This window comes from Bufo bufo, chromosome 1, assembly GCF_905171765.1.
Source record: "Bufo bufo chromosome 1, aBufBuf1.1, whole genome shotgun sequence".
Classification (NCBI taxonomy): domain Eukaryota; kingdom Metazoa; phylum Chordata; class Amphibia; order Anura; family Bufonidae; genus Bufo; species Bufo bufo.
The window spans coordinates 490,933,771-490,953,081 of record NC_053389.1 but is presented as its reverse complement, the minus strand read 5'-3'; the positions used below and the strand labels follow the sequence as shown (position 1 = coordinate 490,953,081).

At 42.5% G+C, this 19,311-nt stretch overlaps 1 protein-coding gene across 9 annotated transcripts in view; it reads right to left on the bottom strand.

Moving 5' to 3' along the window:
- The window catches only part of NAV3 (neuron navigator 3), a 549,543-nt gene that overhangs the window by 351,848 nt on the left and 178,384 nt on the right, over positions 1-19,311 (bottom strand). For 7 of the 9 annotated variants that reach the window (XM_040410268.1, XM_040410274.1, XM_040410284.1 and 4 more), the window contains exon 1: positions 241-931. The exons of the other annotated variants lie outside the window; for them this stretch is intronic. In XM_040410268.1, coding sequence (XP_040266202.1) covers positions 241-483 — 243 coding nt within the window. In that variant the 5' untranslated portion in view covers positions 484-931. Of the gene's footprint in view, positions 1-240; positions 932-19,311 lie in introns of those variants that run through there. 9 annotated transcript variants of the gene reach the window in all.

Here is a 19,311-nt window from a genome sequence, read left to right as displayed (position 1 = left end):
GCAATATTGTAGGACATTCCACTGCAATCAATAATGCACAGCAGGCATATACATGATGATTAATAATCACAATAAGCTATGGGTTCCTCCCAATAAAGAAGATTATAAGCAATTACTGTAAAAGAACCCTTCAAGAGGACAATTGAATGTATGAATGGGAAGCATAGAGATTGAGGCAGCAAATCAATAGTCCCCTTTGACCAGAGCAAGAGGAAAACATTTATGTTAAAATTTACCCACCTTTCTATCTTCAGCCTCTCTGACATTGCCTTGAAAAGTTTTCTTCTCGTCAAAATCACAGGACGACTTTAACATGAGCTGACAAGAATTCAGTGACTTCTCTGCCTTCGTCAGCTCCAGGGACCTTGACGGATACTGCTGTGACATGGTCTTGCCAACATGTGGTATAGGTAGAGCTGTATGTATTGGCTTTGATCCTACAGCTGGCTGTCTTAACTTGGAGGAAACACCAAGCACAGACATAGTTTCTAGAAGTATTTTAGCTCTATGGACACAATCAAAACAAGTTGGTAGAACTTTCTTCTACCATAGTCTGCAGTCAGTACATCTCCACTGCTAGAGGAGAGTACATCAAAGTCTCAGCCATATGTTTTCCTAAGGATTAGAAACATACACACTTTCATAACGTCTCTAGGATTCTCTTCATTCTAAACGGTTTGTAGTTTACAATCACAGAATCTGCTCAGCCAGTCAGTTGCAGAATAAGATTAAACACTCCTTTGGGGCGTGAGTCGTTTGAAGGTAACGTTCACAGATCTGTGTCTCTGGGATTGAGCTTTATTCTCCACCTCTTTAGAGGCATTTCAAGTATGGGATTTCCCAGAATAAAAAAATAAAAAAAACGAAAAGAGAGAAGGCATGGAGAGATTTCTTACTGCAACTGTCAAAATAGCAGTGAGAGTTCAGCTCTTCCTGACAGAACACTCAGGCAGCCTGCATTCCCTCTGACACAAACACAATTCAGTTTCCACCTTAAAAGAATGAAGGCAGGACATTGCAAGTGGCCAAAACAAGCAGCTGTGAAACATGCTTCTCCGCCGGAAACACACTCAGCAAAACTGTTTAATGCCTGTTGTTTCCTTCCATTTTCATAACAAATTTTAGTTTTCCTGCAAACAACCTCCCCATGAAAACAAGGTTCATGACCACCACCATTCATTGTGTCTACAGTAGGGAAGCAATCCATAGGTATGCATGGAAGCTTTGTGATCAAAGAAAAAAAAGGCTGATCGCAGGTGTAAAAACCCAAAAAATGACACAGGGAAGTAATAAATGCCTGAGCACAGAGGTTCGTGGTCACTTCTGAAAGCAAATGATTACATATTAGTGATGAGCGAGCACCAAAGTATTCGGCTCGAACACATTGCTATATTAGTGAGTGTAATGGAAGTCAATGGGAGACAACCAGGCACCCCCTGCTCGGAAGAGGCTATATGTCAAAAGCCAGGTATGTACAAGCCATCAATCAATCAATCAGACAGATGGCAGCCTTGTGCACTATGAGATATTCCAAACCAGCTCTCATCTGACTGAGAACCAGTAAACCTCATAGTTATTTTGCATTTGTTGGATGGCGTGGGTGGACCTGCACACCTAGATCAATATCATTAGGGCGACAAAAAGTTTTCTGATTGTCCAAACATAATATTCAATAACCTTTCTATACAGTTATGTCATGTACAAACTCATTTGCATAAACATGGGCATATGGGAAAGACATGCAAATGAGCAGAATCTGCCTTGTTTTTCAGCTGTCATAAGACTATGAAAACCAATAGATGGCGCTATTGAGTTGTGAACAGCGCCCTCTATTGGTTTCACAGTTTTATGACGAGTCTAATGTTCTTGTCAGAAGACTATGAAACCAATAGAGGGCAGTGTTCATATCTCAATAGCGCCATCTATTGGTTTCATAGTCTTCTGACAAGAATATTAGACTGAGTCTTATGACAAGCTTATTAATGTAGCATTTTGCATGAAAAACTTGTGATAAAAATTAGCGATTAGAATATTTGCGATCTACACTAGAATGATATCTGACACTGGGAAAGCTGGTTAATAACTCGCGATCTACACTGAATTATTACCTAGCTTTTCCAGTGTCAGATATTATCACTGACTTACTACATAATTATTACATAATATTCGCTATATTGCTATATATTTGTTTTTTAGAATATTACGAATATTCAAAAAAATCAATATAGAGCATTAGAGTGCACTGTTCATGAGTCATGAGTCATGATTCATGACTCATGAATCATGATTCATGAACAGCACCCTCTATTAGTTGCATAGTGTTATGCCAAGACTATTTGCTGTTGTGAGTGAATAGTCTTGTCATAACACTATGCGACTAATAGAGGGCGCAGTTCATGAGAGATTCTGCTCATTTGCATGTCGTTCCCATATGCCCATGTTTATGCAAATGTGTTTTTACATGACAAAACTGTATAGGAAGGTTATTGAATATTATGTTAGGACAATCGGAAAACTTTTTGTCGCTCTAATGATATTGATCTAGGTGTGCAGGTCCACCCAAGCCATCCAACAGATGCAAAATAACTTTGAGGTTTACTGGTTCTCAGTAAGATGAGAGCTGGTTTGGAATATCTCATAGTGTACAAGACTGTCATCTGTCTCATGGATAGATGGATGGCTTGTATATACTTGGCTTTTGGCATATAGCCTTTGTGTGGTTGTCTATTGTATGTTGTACATAATTGGAGTCTAAGATGCATCCAGCTATCCTCTTAATGCTGTTGCCAAACCATTTTGATGGGGTTTCCATCAATTTCTAACCTTTTTTTATAAACCAGACACCCTCTTCTCTTCCAAGCAGGGAGAGTTCTCCCATTGACTTCCATTGTATTCAAGCACCCCAATTTTTTGGCCGAGCATGTTCCCTCATCACTATTACATATGTGATCACTATACAATGAAAAACCTATAAGAATTAAATGGTTCTCCAGGTCATCAATATCATATTAGCAATTAGTCCGATACCCCAAACTCCCACCAAAACTACAAAGCTCCATCCATTTTCTAGAGGACGGAGGTGGTTACTGCATTGGTGCTCCCACTGAAGTAAATAGGAAAAACACTGCATTAACCAGCTCCATCCATTATGTAGTTCAAGCGCCGGAGCTACTCCTGATCAGCAGGGGTGGTGGTGTTGGACCCTGATGCTCTAATATTGAAGACCTATCCTAAAGATAGGCCATTAATTTTTAAATCCTGCAGAACCCCTTACAGAGATGCATGATCAGGAACAACCATAGGGGCACAGGGCATTTCAGCTGTGACCAATAATGGAGGCATCACTTGCCTTGCTGACCCTTGCACCACTGATACCACATTTGATGCTCTAACCTACGTAAGGACGACTGCATAGAGTATAGCTACAGTTCTTGGGACCATGTTATTTAGGTAGTCCTCAGTAATGTCCTCAAGTTATTATGCAGGTACCTTGTATGGTTTGGGCACTATAAGATACACTATAATGGGCAGGACATAAGTAGATTTTGCACAAGTAATAAGTCAACCTTGTTCAGCCCTATAAATAAACTGGAGAGTTACCAGTATCCAAGTGAGAAGGACACTGGTGAAGCCCTAGATCCTGAGTCCCATTTTGACCGATGATCTTAGAAATCACACCATGGAAGTGTATCTGTAAGAGGATGTGATTCTGCATAGCACTGACCAGCACCTCTTACAAAAGTGCACTTGAAATGGACTCTTGTATTGTGCACTTGGACCGTTAATACACCAATGAAGCTAAGTTGACACATATTCTATTTTGCAATGACTATGTTTTTATTTGCACTGTATATGGAAGACACAGTGGCTGGCGACCGGATTAAGGTCATGTGTGCAGATTCAGGAGTGTTGTACCACATGGGCCCCCTGAGATTAAGTGAAGCCAGAGTTTACTAGGAGTTGTTTTTTGTGTACCTTGTGGTCATTAGTGCTACTAATGTGAGAGGAGATGAGCCCTGCCAGCGTTGAGACCCTGAGAAACCTGTTGAGCACTTGCAGACCACTTCCAGTACTTAGACCCTACTCGGCTGCTGCTGTTACTTGTGTCTTGCAAGGAGAACCCTTCAAGGCTGGTGCAAAGGCCTTGAATATTGTACAAGTGGTTTCTGACCACTGCCAGAGTGTTATTGTATGAATGATAGCCAAGCCACCCCAACTAGAAAGTGTGACTACAGACGAGTGTCACGGTGTGGTTCACCATGACACTTTCTCCATGCATGCTGGCTGTGGGCCGTTACCCATGTATGCTGGTTGCTTATTTGCTGCGTGCTGGTTGCGGCCTCATAGTGTGTGAAATGTGTCCTGTAAATTTGTGTACTCCCTGTGTCTTGTAAGTATTGCAGTTCAGGAGTCGGTCTCCTGTGTGCAGGGTGCAATCTACTGACCAGTGTGTTTGTGATTCTACCTTGACTTGTGTGGTCAGCCTGATATTTCATCAATGTCACCATGTCCTAGTCTGTCTAGGAGACCAATTCTTCATGGTGTTATGTTTTTCTGTGACTGCCATGCACCCAGTTCCACATGGGCTCCAGACATGTTACTATGTCTTGTCTGTGATCACCATGTTCTCAGTTCTGCATGGAGTTCTGGCATTTTACCATGTCTTCATCTTTGTATGTCCGTCTGTGATTGCCATGCACCTAGCTCCGCATGGGGTCCAGGCATTTTACTGTGTCTCATAGAGACTGTAACCGCCAAGCTGTATGCCACTGTTTATAACTTGTTTCCCCGATGGAGTAAAGGTTTGTTCCTTTCATCTGTGCTGTGTCTATCTCTGTTATTGCACCATGCTCAAGTGGGATACCGTTTCAGAGCCATGGGACACAATCACACAAAGAACGACACTTTAAAATGTCTCCAATATCCCTGTATAGCTTTTCTTATTACTGACAATGGATGCTGGGACAAAACTGTACGACTAATATAAAGTGAAAGATATTGAAGGGGTTTCCCATGATAACCATTGTAGGTTAATTTATTACATGTACTATCAACATCTGATCAAGCGAAGTCCAAACTGTGAGACTCTCATGGAGGTCTAGAATGAAGACGCCATGGAGCTCCGTAAAGGGCAGTGATCTTCTATGTAAGAAACAATGCAATACTTCACAAAGTGTAGAACTGTAATAAAGCCTTCATTGAAACTGTCCCATACTGCAATTCTTGACAAGACACCTAGGAAGGCATGGGGCTGTTTCAAGACAACTTTTCTAAGTGCAGCGGATTCTTCATTTTAGACATAAGGGGGGTCCTTATGGTCAGGCATCTTTTGATTAGATGCTAAGGACATATAAAGCTCATAGTAGAGAAAGCCTATATGACTAGAAATTATTCTGTACCATAATAACGAGTCTGGCGCAATACACCCCCATCGCCAAGTACAATTGATTCAGTTCAGTGATTGATCAGCATTTCGAGGTCCCAGAGCAGGAAATATTGCTGCCTTGACTTTCTTTCAAGTCTGTTCATCACCCAAATACTCTGAATTACAGTCTTAATAACCTCTGGGTTTCATCCAAGTCCACTGCAGCTTTCCTCCTTACATGTCGTTAAAACCCCTATAGTCAAAGAAAAGAAGAAACTAGCCTATAATCAGTTTAACAGAGTAATTGGATTCCTTAATCATCCAGACGGAGGAGATCTGGCCTCCTTTACATATACATTTATTACAAATTACTTTTCTTTGGGGCACTGGAGTAAGAGTTTTTTCTTTTGTTAGTAAAATGCTTTTAATCTTCAGTTTCAAATGTTTCTATTATTCAGTGAATTAGGACAAGGAGAGGATATACAGTATTAATTCATTAAAGGGCCTGATTACTTGCAGCTACCACACAAGGATCCAGAAACACTCTCACTAGTGATGAAAAAAGAATACATCCAGATGCCAGCATTAGAAGGACCTGTAAACTCTCCAGACATGTCTGTTTTACTAGCTACTTGCACCCCCCCCCCAATGTAACAACAATTCTGTTGTGTCATTCCTCTGTTATTCCTACTAGAAGTTTATGAATTGATTAGTAGCAGTTTGCAATAAAGATCCATTTGGTGTTACCAGTTGGATGTGAGTCCCTGCACCATTTGTGACAGTATCCAATCAGTGCTACCAGTGTCAGACTATGAAGGGACACACCCTCAACTGGTAACACCCAGCTGGACCGTTATTGCAAACTGCTAGCAATTTGTTCAAAACTTCAAGAAGGAATAATAGAGGAATGGCACAATATAGAGTCATAAGAATAGATGTTCCAGAATTGTTATTACATAAGCAATGCAAGTAGTTACTAAAGCAGACATGTTGAGAGATTACAGGTCTTCTTTAGTTAAAGTAGCATAGGTATGCTCAGCTATGTAGCATGTCTACGCTATATAAAGCGCAGCCTTTATAGCAGGGGTGCACAACCTGTGGCCCAGGGGCCTCATGCGGCCCTTGATATCATTCTGTGTGGCCCCCAAACCATCTGGTAGCAGACATGTATGTCTATGTCTTGTGGCTGCTCACATATATCTTTCATGTATTCCCCCATAGATGGGAGTACTAGAAGTGTAAGTAGACATTTATGATATATACTGTATGTTCTATATGCCATAAATACAATATTTCAGTTGGTAATACCCTTTTAAGTTTAAGTGGGACACGCACCTATAAGACAATGGGGGTATATCCTAGCGATATGCCCCATTGTCTATGATGAGACAACCCCTTTAATTTGACCTTCTCTAAACTTTTCAATGCACATGTCTAAGTGTTCAATGCTTCAGTACTTTTTGCACAACTTGCTGTTCTCTAACAAGGAGCTTAACGGTAAAATTCACAACAAATTTCCTGGTTCAATTAGAATTGGTATTTAAACAGTCCTCATCATGCTGTTCACATTTTGACATCATGAGACCAAGACGACATCTAATAATTGACCTCGCCATTGCTAGGCTTCAAGCAGGATGTTCTCCAACGGAAGTGGCCGCTGAGCTTAGAGTGTCACAGAGTGTCATCAGCAGGTGACAACAGAGATACAGAGAGACTGGAAAAGTCACTGAAAGACATAGAAGTGGATGTCCTTTGGCCACATCCCACACTGATGACATTGTGAACAATGCCCTGCAGAACCAGATGATGAATGCCACACAACTCCAGGCACATTTAAAGGAGGTGAGAGACACCCAAGTGTCATATCATGGTCTGCATGCTAAACGACCTGCTAGGGTGCCTGACCACGGGCGTCATCGTCTTGCATGGGCCAGGGAGCATCTAAGCTGGACGAGGGACCAGTGGGACTTTCACTGATGAAAGACAATTCAAGCTGAGCAGAAATTATGGCCACCAACGATGTTGGAGACGTCAAGGAGAGCACTATGCATCAGCCACAGACGAGCCTTTGGTGGTGGTGGTGTTATAGTGTGGATAGGTGTGTCTAGTCAATGCAGAACTGCCCTATACTTTGTGAATGGTACAGTGACAAGCCCAGACTTCTTGAATAACAACATTAATCCAGTAATTGTGCTTCTCCATGAACAACACAGGCATAATCTTTATGAACGACAATGCGCCAACTCATCGAGGTCACATCATTAGGAACGGCTGCTGGAGACTGGGGCACCCCAAATGGAGTGGCCTGCACTTTCTCAAGACCTGAATCCCATTGATAACCTATGGGATCAGCTGAGTAGCTATGTAGAGGCTCGTAACTCTGTACCCCAGAACCTCAATGACCTGATGACCGCCCTTCAAGAAGAGTGGGATGCCATGTCTCAGTAGACAATATGTCGACTTGTGAACAGCATGAGACGTCGCTGTCAACCTGTAATTGATGATAAAGGCTACATGACAAGTGATTGAGACATTGACATTTTTTGTGGGGGTATACCCACCACTTTTGTTTCAATAAATAGTTTGAGATGAGGAAATCACCATTGCTGCTTCTACTTAATACCCTACGTTCATGATATAATATCTCTGTAGAGTAAACTTTTTATGTTTTCCATAAGTTTCACCCAAAAGCCAAATATCTCAAACTTTTTGTGAGTAGTGTATGTACAATAAAAGCATGTTTAGCTGCAGACAAAGTGGCTATGCCATTAGCCTTAGAATATACATGCAACATTTAAAAAAAAAAAAAAAAGCATTTTAAAACTTCCCGCATGTAGTTTGATGTGCATTTTGACAAGTATTTCTACCTTGTATTGACTGGGAAACTCAGCATGTAATCCTCGCAGAAGTCATGCAGAGCTCAAATCAGCAGAGTAATAATATGAACCATATGAACTACAGAACGTATTTCCCACATAAATCAATGGGGTATTGTTTGTGGGCACACCCCATGCATGGAGTACATACTGTATGTATTGCCTCACAAAATGCAACAACATATCCAACGTATAAGGTGAAGCTGACATTTTCTGCTCTGAAAATTATCTGGAAAATCTTGCAAAAGCTACACATCATGCTACAGTTGCAAGAAAAAGTATGTGAACTCTTTGGAATGATATGGATTTCTGCACAAATTGGTCATAAAATGTGATCTGATCTTCATCTAAGTCACAACAATAGACAATCACAGTCTGCTTAAACTAATAACACACAAAGAATTAAATGTTACCATGTTTTTATTGAATACACCATGTAAACATTCACAGTGCAGGTGGAAAAAGTATGTGAACCCCTAGACTAATGACATCTCCAAGAGATAATTGGAGTGAGGTGTCAGCCAACTGGAGTCCAATCAATGAGATGAGATTGGAGGTGTTAGTTACAGCTGCCCTGCCCTATAAAAAACACACACCAGTTCTGGGATTGCTTTTCACAAGAAGCATTGCCTGATGTGAATGATGCCTCACACAAAAGAGTTCTCAGAAGACCTATGTTTAAGAATTGTTGACTTGCATAAAGCTGGAAAGGGTTATACAAGTTTCTCCAAGAGCCTTGCTGTTCATCAGTCCACGGTAAGGCAAATTGTCTATAAATGGAGAAAGTTCAGCACTGCTGCTACTCTCCCTAGGAGTGGCCATCCTGTAAAGATGACTGCAAGAGCACAGTGCAGACTGCTCAATGAGGTGATGAAGAATCCTAGAGTGTCAGCTAAGGACTTACAAAAGTCTCTGGCATATGCTAACATTCCTGTTAGCGAATCTACGATACGTAAAACACTAAACAAGAATGGATTTCATGGGATAATACCACAGAGGAAGTCACTGCTGTCCAAAAAAAACATTGCTGCATGCTTACAGTTTGCACAAGAGCACCTGGATGTTCCACAGCAGTACTGGCAAAATATTCTGTGGACAGATGAAACCAAAGTTGAGTTGTTTGGAAGAAACACACAACACTATGTGTGGAGAAAAAGAGGCACAGCACACCAACATCAAAACCTTATCCCAACTGTGAAGTATGGTGGTGGGGGCATCATGGTTTGGGGCTGCTTTGCTGCGTCAGGGCCTGGACGGATTGCTATCGAAGGAAAAATGAATTCCCAAGTTTATCAAGACATTTTGAAGGAGAACTTAAGGCCATCTGTCCACCAGCTGAAGCTCAACCGAAGATGGGTGTTGCAAAAGGACAACGACCCAAAGCATAGAAGTAAATCAAACAACAGAATAGGTTAAACAGAAGAAAATACGCCTTCTGGAGTGGCCCAGTCAGAATCCTGACCTCAACCCGATTGAGATGCTGTGACATGACCTCAAGAAAGCGATTCACACCAGACATCCCAAGAATATTGCTGAACTGAAACAGTTCTGTAAAGAGGAATGGTCAAGAATTACTCCTGATCGTTGTGCACGTCTGATCTGCAACTACAGGAAACGTTTTGTTGAAGTTATTGCTGCCAAAGGAGGTTCAACCAGTTATTAAATCCAAGGGTTCACATATTTTTTCCACCTGCACTGTGAATGTTTACATGGTGTGTTCAATAAAAACATGGTAACATTTAATTCTTTGTGTTATTAGTTTAAGCAGACTGTGATTGTCTATTGTTGTGACTTAGATGAAGATCAGATCACATTTTATGACCAATTTGTGCAGAAATCCATATCATTCCAAAGGGTTCACATACTTTTTCTAGCAACTGTATATATATATATATATATAATTTATAACATATGTGGCTGCTGATTTCTTCTTTGCAGCTTGCAACCTATAAGGAAAACACATTAATAAATAATGAAAGGGGTTATCTGGGATTTTAATTGTCACGATAGGGAGTGGGGTAAACTCTTCACCGAACACCGTAGGTAAATGGGGATGACAACTAGGCCTAGACACAGGGGAAAGGGAGCAGGTCACCTCCTAATGCCACCCTAATCCTAGCCCTAAATCCTAGCCGTATGAGTGGACCAAGATGGTAGGAGGGCTCATACACAGGAACCTAAGGCCCTACTAACCCTAACGATCCCTGGAATAGAGACAGGGCTGAGACAACCTGTTCTTCCAAGACATGGGTGAACAGGAGTCTCCACCGGCCTAGATGCGAGGAAAGGGAAAGACAGAGAGCAGCCACTGGATCGGCAGTTAGGAGCCCAGAACAATCACTTACCTGCCGCAGCAACAACGACTGGAACCCATGCATCTGTACTGGAACCCTAACAGTAACTGCCTGGACCCCCATGCGAACAGGGTGCATGGCAGCCCCCGGTAGAGCTGCTCACTAACTTGTTGTTGTTCCCCCTCTGGGGAACCCTGGAGCCCTCTCACAGAAGGCACAGACAGACAGGGGAATGTCTAGCATCCATGCAGGTCCATACACTCCAAAGACAGACCAGACATGGAACAACAAACTAGACATAACAACACCAACCCAGAACCTAACCCACACCACACATAGAATATGGAAGGTAGGGTAAAAGACAAAGAGGAGACATTGATGTCCCACTAGGTGGCCGTCAAAGACTGGGCAGATGGAACAGCCAGGACAGCAGCAAGGCTCCAGCACCAACAGAGGCTGGAAGACAACTCACTCCAGCCTACAAGCCACAGGCAATATAAACACCAAGTAACCACACCCAGCCAGTTAACTCCTCCAGCACCAGACAGGGAAGTAACCCGGAGGAAGGAGCAAAACACAAACATGCTGTAAAACAACACTTTGCCCATGGCAACCAGCATGCATGGCTAACGTGTCACGGCGCACAACAACCAGACTGAGACACAGCCGTGACATTAATATTGATTGGATGGTTCATCAATATGAGATCAGAAGGGGTCTGACTCCCAGCACCTTCACTGATCAGCTGTAAGAAGATGCAGCGACACTTAGACCTCTTCATAGACCATGTGAAGTCAGATTTATTGGTCACATGGCCTAGATGCCATTCAAGTGAATGGAGCTGAGTTGCACTACCAAGCACAGCTGCTGTCCAGTGAATGGCGCTGTACTTGGGAAGCTATGAGCAGGCCGCGGTGCTCACCATGACACTTCAAACAGCTGTTTGGGGGGGGGGTGCCAAAATTCAGACTCCTGCCAATCTCATATTGATGACCGATTCCTAAGGATAGGCCTTCAATATGAAAAACCCAGAGAACCCCTTTAAGTATGTAGAGTAATAAAAGAGTCACAGTCAAAAAAATAAGTAAGTGTTGACATACATATAATACATATAAATACACACAATACATTCACAAAATACCCTTATGACACATCCAGCTGAGTGGAACAATATGAGAATGGTTTTGGACATACAATAGCGTTTGTGGCACCATGCTCTATAAGTGGTGTCCTGCTTTATTAATCTGCTGGACTTTTAAAGGGGTTATCCCATGACTAATGTAAAAAATGAAAATACATAAAAACACAAAAATCTAGTACATGACAACCTCTTTCTAACAAAACTAGAACCAGCCCTGTACCTCACATGGATCCAGAGATCTCCCCATTCATTGCTCTGTTAGATTCTCTTTTAACTGACAGCTCAAGATTTGTGTCCAATCTCCAGGAGTGTGTCCTGTAACTGTCACAGCTTTTAACCATAGATATAGCTGGTGGCATTTCAAGGGTAGAACAGAGCATGTGCGTCCACCTCAGCTTGGTGGACAGAGGAATAAGGAAAAGAACAAACAGCAGGTGGCGCTATACCAACACATTTTATTGAATAACTCAGTGGCTATACTACATTTTTATTTACATGCAACTGCAAAAGTATTCAGGTATGTATTCAATGTATAATATTTTCCGTGAGACAACCCCTTTAATGAAAATGTAGTAAAGCTATGGATAATTACATGGATGCAACATTTTCTTTGTGTCTGAGAAGCATCTCCTGCAGCTCTGTACACCCTCTGTACACCCTCTGGGCACTGCCGAGCTGGTTTGTCTTGTTTTTTTCTTCTATGTTGTATACGTCCAATTTCCCTGTATTAACTGTATGGCTGGCACTGTCACTGATGAATTACACAACCCAACTGCAATCCACTTGGCATCAGTGTGAGGTTGTGAAGGGAAGATAGGGGAATTTGAAATTACTTGCAGGCGGGACTCATAAAAATTCTGTATATGTAAAGCAACAACTGCATATTCAAAGTTTCTCACTTCTTATACTGAAGGATTCTCTCAGGAAATATACTGTATGACTTGAGGGTTGTAATGCAGATATAATACTGCTACACTGTAAAAGAAAGTAGGATTACCCTTACACAGAAATGATCTTTATAAAGTAACTAGCAAAACTATTTCAACTAATTCATTCAATGTTTGTGTGTGTCGTCAAAAGATATCGACAGTATCCCCCATAACAGTGACCTCTACAGCACCCCGCCCCCTTAACAGTGAACTCCACAGTCCCCCACTCCCTTAACAGTGACCTCACAGTACCCTGCTGCCTTAACAGTGACCTCCACAGCAGTTGCCCCTTTAATAATGACCTCCACAGTGCCCGCCCTTTTAACAGTGACCTCCACAGTGCCCTCCCCTTTAACAGTGACCTCCACATTGCCCTCCTCTTTAACAGTGACCTCCACAGTGCCTGTCCCTTTAACAGTGACCTCCACAGTGCCCGCCCCTTTAACAGTGACCTCCACAGCGCCCGCCCCTTTAACAGTGACCTCCACAGCACCCGCCGCTTTAACAGTGACTATCACAGTGCCCGCCCCTTTAACGGTGACCTCCACAGCGCCCGCCTCTTTAACAGTGACCATCACAGAGCCCGCCCCTTTGACAATGACCTCCACAGTGCCCGCCTCTTTAACACTGACCTTCACAGTGCCTGCCCCTTTAACAGTGACCTCCACAGCACACTGCCCTTTAACGCTAGGGCTACACAACGACATGTGTCGCGCAACATTTTGTCTGAACAATTTTTATAATGATAGGCTATTATGCCGCACATGCTGCGACTGCGACACGACAGTTGCAAGAAATCCATTCAAGATGGAAGCATGTAGCAGCGTAGTTGTACCCTATGTGTCGTGCGACTTATTGTCATCCTGTAGCCCTAGCCTAAAGCTGACCTACAACAGTGAAGAAAAATGGCTGGGTTGTTATAGAGACCTGGAGTAAAACTGTGTATGGCAGTTGGGATTTGAAGAGAAAGACTTGCAGGCTTGTATTGGCTAATGCAGGTAATTTTTTGGGAATATCTCAGAAACGGTACGTCCTAGAGAACTGAGACCCGGTCTAAAACCTTCCCGTACACCTGATGTACCTGTGTGCCAAATTTGGTGAAGATTGCTTCAGTCCTTTGGTTGCGCATAAAGAACAGACATTCACATGGCTGTGGTGCTACCGTGTGAACTCCATACTTCAATGGGTCCACAATCCGCAATATACGATGAAAGACAGGACATGTTTTATCTTTTGCAGCGCGGAGGCATGAACCCGGAAGTCTATCTTTCACAGTATCTTGTGAATCATGGACCCATTGAAGTCATTGCGGTGGTGTGGAGTTCCCATGGCCGATGCCCGTGTTCCGCCTTCCTGCGGTTTGCAGTCCGCAACATGACAGCACCACGGCTAGGGTAGCCAGACCTCCGGTTTTAGGCCACACAGTCTGGTTTTCTGGCTCCCTGTCCTCTGTCCGGTGCAGGGTCTGGACGGACACAGGGATGTCCACCCTTTCAGTAGCTCACGCTCAGACAGCAGCATTGCAAAGTTTGAGCGTGAGCTGCAGCAACTGACTGAGGCTTCTCTAGAGCTGCACACATGGCTCCCTGTGGCTGACTGAGGGGGAGAGAAGCACCCCGGCTGCCCCCAGCTCAAATTCCCCTCAGAAACTTCTTCCCTCTCCTTCCCCTTGGGGGAGTAACTTCACTGATGCTTGGGCGTGACTTCTTGTGGGGGCGTGGTTTATAGGTTTGGGGGCGTGGCTGGTGAGGTCCGGCTTTGTTGGGTGAAGCCAGTGGCCACCCTAACCACGGCCCCTTAGCACCATGCCTAAGGGGCATTCACATAATTGTTTGAATTTTGCGGTCTATCTTTTGTGCGGGGCTGCAGAATGGACATATGGATTGAAATGAACGGGTACGCATCTGTTCCGCAAAAAAATGTGGATCGGATGCAGAGCAAAAATATGGTTGTGTGAATGGGGCCTAACACTGGAGATGTCCTTTACAAATGTAGCTGTTTGGGCAACGCACTGTAGCTTTAAGAAGTTCCCTTAAAAGCTGCACTGTAATTCCATCTGTAGCACATGGCAAATGTAAAATGTCTGTGAATAAGAAATCCTGATTTTACATTTTCCTACCTATTTTCTCTATTAGACTGTACCGTTTTATTCAAATAGCCTATAAGAGCAGATAATGATTTTTTCTTCATCACCAAAACGTGTGGGTAGCAATTGCTGAGTGTTGAAAGGGCAGCCATGCACAGTGAGAAAGACGTTAACAGGTTCCATAAACTCCCTGGCAAGGTCTCAATGGCAAATGAACGCTTTCATCTTACAATGGAAAGCATTGCTTGTGAGACCTCTGGCAGAAACCTGTATTTGGGTCAGTAAAGAGGAGTTTTTAACGTCCCCGTTAAACTGGCATTTTCTACTGGGCTGAAATAAAAAAAATAAAAAATTCCATAAGGTTTCCATTGACTCAAGGAAAGAGGAACATCTGGTGCTATCATGAGGAGCAGGTTTTTGGCCATGGCTGGCAACATAAGGAGCACAAGGAAGAAAATCTGACATGTGAAACACTTTGATGTCAATGTGTGTATACACGCAAACAACAACATGATGACATAGTCAATGAAATATAAATGCATTGTGTCTTATTTTCCAGGCACATCTATTAAAAAGCCTGCGAAGGTTTGCCAAACATCACCAGACATGCTGTTTGCAAAGAATTCTGCTTTCATTATATATATATAAAATATGAATATAATGATGACTTCTTATATCCAAAGGGTGGTTACCTGTGACATTGTTAATTGGAATTTGCCACCCCAAACACATAAGACCTGCAGTTGGGTTTTTGTATGAACTGTGAAACTTCTCATATCCAAAGGCAGAAGCTGTAAAAATAGGGAAACCCTCAGCAAAATAAAAATGCCCCTCCCTATCTATCTACCCTATAGCCTTAGGCAAATCCCTAACTCTGCTTATGTTCTTGGAGGCCGGTCCAATATTACACAAGCCTCACAAAGTTGTAGATACCACTTGGGGACAGTAGACTGATGCATACATTCAGCCCCGAACTGGCAATTTGCCCTGCCATGCAGATGCCCGGTGGGCTGGTGTCCTAGTATGCCGTCTCACTGTGCTGTCAATTATACCTCAGAATATTTACTGTGAGAACTAGCCGCAAACACAATAGAGGTAATTTGTTAAGACCAATGTTTTAGACCGTGCACTACATAACTTCAGCATATCCAGCACTAGTCTAAATGTAAGCCAGCTTCCTAGCTGTCTTACATTTAGACCATTTTCTACAACTAAAACAAGCGTAGAGAATGATGAATGAGACGGGCCTGACGGGCCTGACGGGCCTGTCGGGCGGGCCACCCCCTTCCCTGCCCATGCCATGCCCACTTTTTTTAGACCTGGCCTCAGCGGGGAATAGTCACTGATTGTGGCGAAAATAACCTTTGCGCTGCAATCTTGTGGTCATAAAAGTTATGCATGATGTTAAGTTGATGTTGTTATCCTTTCTATGTTTATTGCAGCTATGGATGTCCTGGTTACCTGTGTGTTTTGTGGTGTGTGCTGTGTCCTTAGTGTTTGTGTGGACAGCAGTACTGGTGCATGGGTTCCAGTCAGCGAGTCTGTGGCAGGTAGGTTTGGAACTGGTGTAGTTCCCCTGCCATATCCATATGTCTGTATATGTTCCCCCTTCCTTGCAGCTTGGCCAGTGAGACTCCTGTTCGTCCGTGTCTTGGAGGAACAGGTCGTCTTACCCTGCTCCTAGCACAGGGTTTTCCTGAGGGATAGTAGGGACCCTAGGATACAGAGTATGAGCCCTCCTACCATCTGGGTTGGCTCATACAGTTAGGAGTCAGGGTCAGTATTAGGGATGCGATAGGAGGTGACCTGCTCCCTGATCCTGTGGTCCTGGCCTAGCAGCTACCCTATTCCATAACATCGCACGGATGAGGGTTTCCCCCACTCTCATCCATGACACTCTGCCTCTATCTGTTGCTGGCTGTTGTAGTGTCCAGGGTTACCAACAGTCCAGAAATTTCTGGACAGTCTGTAAAAATAGTTACATTTTTTCTGTGTCCGTGGAAAAAATGTACCTGGTGGTACTTGACTAGATTACTTTGGTGGTAATTATATTCATTGTACAGCTCCTAGTAGATGCTGGTAATGAGTTCTTATCAGTATAATGAGCTGTAGACAAGTATAACTTATCATCGTCATCATTCATTATGTTTTTCCAATTTGTCCGTAAAAAAAGGTTGGCTGTCTGTGATTTTGTGATAAGTTGTCCAGAAAATAAAAAATTCTGTATGGCAACCCTGGTAGTGTCCTCCTACCAGTTAGCTACGACAAGCCATGCTGATGCTGGAGGTGATTTAAGGGTGCAGAGACTATTTACTGTCTGGAAGAAGCTGGAATAATAAGGTAAACTATAAGCAGGGGGTTAACTATAACTCATAGGGCCCCACAGCAAAATAAGATGGAGCCTCTGTCACCTAGTGTAAAAAAATTAAAACAACAGCATAAGTAGCAATAACTAAAGGTAAGTATAATAACCCCATATATGAGAAAACCCACATTATACCAAAAAGCTGCCATATTGTCATTCCCCAAAAAAAGGTACAATGTTCTTGCACCTGATTGGGGCCCATAGCAAGTGCTATGGCCCCTGACTATAAGTTTTATTCATAGTTAGAAACATAGAAACATAGAATGTGTCGGCAGATAAGAACCATTTGGCCATCTAGTCTGCCCAATATACTAAATACTATGAATAGCCGCTGGCCCTATCTTATATGAAGGATGGCCTTATGCCTATCCCATGCATGCTTAAACTCCTTCACTGTATTTGCAGCTACCACTTCTGCAGGAAGGCTATTCCATGCATCCACTACTCTCTCAGTAAAGTAATACTTCCTGATATTACTTTTAAACCTTTGCCCCTCTTATAGCAGTTTTTCTTCTTTTAAATATTCTCTCCTCTTTTACCTTGATTCCCTTTATCTATTTAAAAGTTTCTATCATATCCCCTCTGTCTCGTCTTTCTTCCAAGGTATACATGTTAAGGTCCTTTAATCTTTCCTGGTAAGTTTTATCCTGCAATCCATGTAGCAGTTTAGTAGCTCTTCTCTGAACTCTCCCCAAAGTATCAATATCCTTCTGGAGATATGGTCTCCAGTACTGCGCACAATACTCCAAACGAGATCTCACTAGTGCTCTGTAGAGCGGTATGAGCACCTCCCTCTTTCTACTGGTAATTCCTCTCCCTATACACCCAAGCATTCTGCTAGCATTTCCTGCTGCTCTGTGACATTGTCTGCCTACCTTTAAGTCTTCTGAAATAATGACCCCTAAATCCCTTTCCTCAGATACTGAGGTTAGGACTGTATCACTGATTTTATATTCTGCTCTTGGGTTTTTACGCCCCAGGTGCATTATCTTGCACTTATAAACATAAAATTTTAGTTGCCAGATTTTTGACCATTTCTCTAGTTTACCTAAATCCTTTTCCATTTGGTGTATCCCTCCAGGAACATCAACCCTGTTACTAATCTTTGTGTCATCGCTGATAAAGATATTAAACAATATGGGTCCCAGAACAGATCCCTGAGGTACCCCACTGGTAACAAGACCATGGTCTGAATATACTCCATTGACTACAACCCTCTGTTTTCTGTCCCTCAGCCACTGCCTAATCCATTCAACATGATGGGAGTCCAAGCCCAAAGACTGCAATTTATTGATAAGCCTTCTATGTGGGACAGTATCAAAAGCCTTACTAAAGTCTAGATAAGCGATGTGTACTGCACCTCCGCCATCTATTATTTTAGTCACCCAATCAAAAAAATCAATAAGATTAGTTTGACATGATCTCCCTGAAGTAAACCCATGCTGTTTTTCATCTTTCAATCCATGGGATTTTAGATGTTCCACAATCCTCTCCTTAAGTATGGTTTCCATTAATTTCCCCACTATTGATGTCAGGCTTACTGGCCTATAGTTGCCCGATTTCCCCCTACTACCTTTCTTGTGAATGGGCACAACATTTGCTAATTTTCAATCTTCTGGGACGACTCCTGTTGCCAGTGATTGGTTAAATAAATCTGTTAATGGTTTTGCTAGTTCACCGCTGAGCTCTTTTAATAGCTTTGGGTGTATCCCATCAGGCCCCTGTGACTTATTTGTATTAATTTTAGACAGCTGACTTAGAACCTCTTCCTCTGTAAAGACACATGCATCAAAAGATTCATTAGTCTTCTTTCCTAACTGAGGTTCTTTTCCTTCATTTTCCTTTGTAAAAACTGAACAGAAGTATTAATACCTTCCTTCTTTTGTTTTTTATTTGGTAATTCCTTGTTTTAGTTTCTTTTTTTCATTTATGTATCTGAAGAATGTCTTATCACCTTTTTTCACTGACTGAGCTAATTTCTCTTCTGCCTGTGCTTTAGAAGCTCTTATAACTTGTTTGGCCTCTCTCTGCCTAATCTTATAAATTTGTCTGTCATCCTCATTTTTTTTTTTATAATTCTTAAATGCTATCTTTTTGTTTTTAATGATTTTGGCCACTTCTGCTGAGTGGTCTCTTCCTTTTTTTGCTTTTACTGACAAGCCTAATGCAATTTTCAGTTGCCTTCAATAGTGCCACTTTTAAGTAGTCCCATTTCTCCTGGACTCCAATGAAACTGTTCCAATCTAATAGGGAGT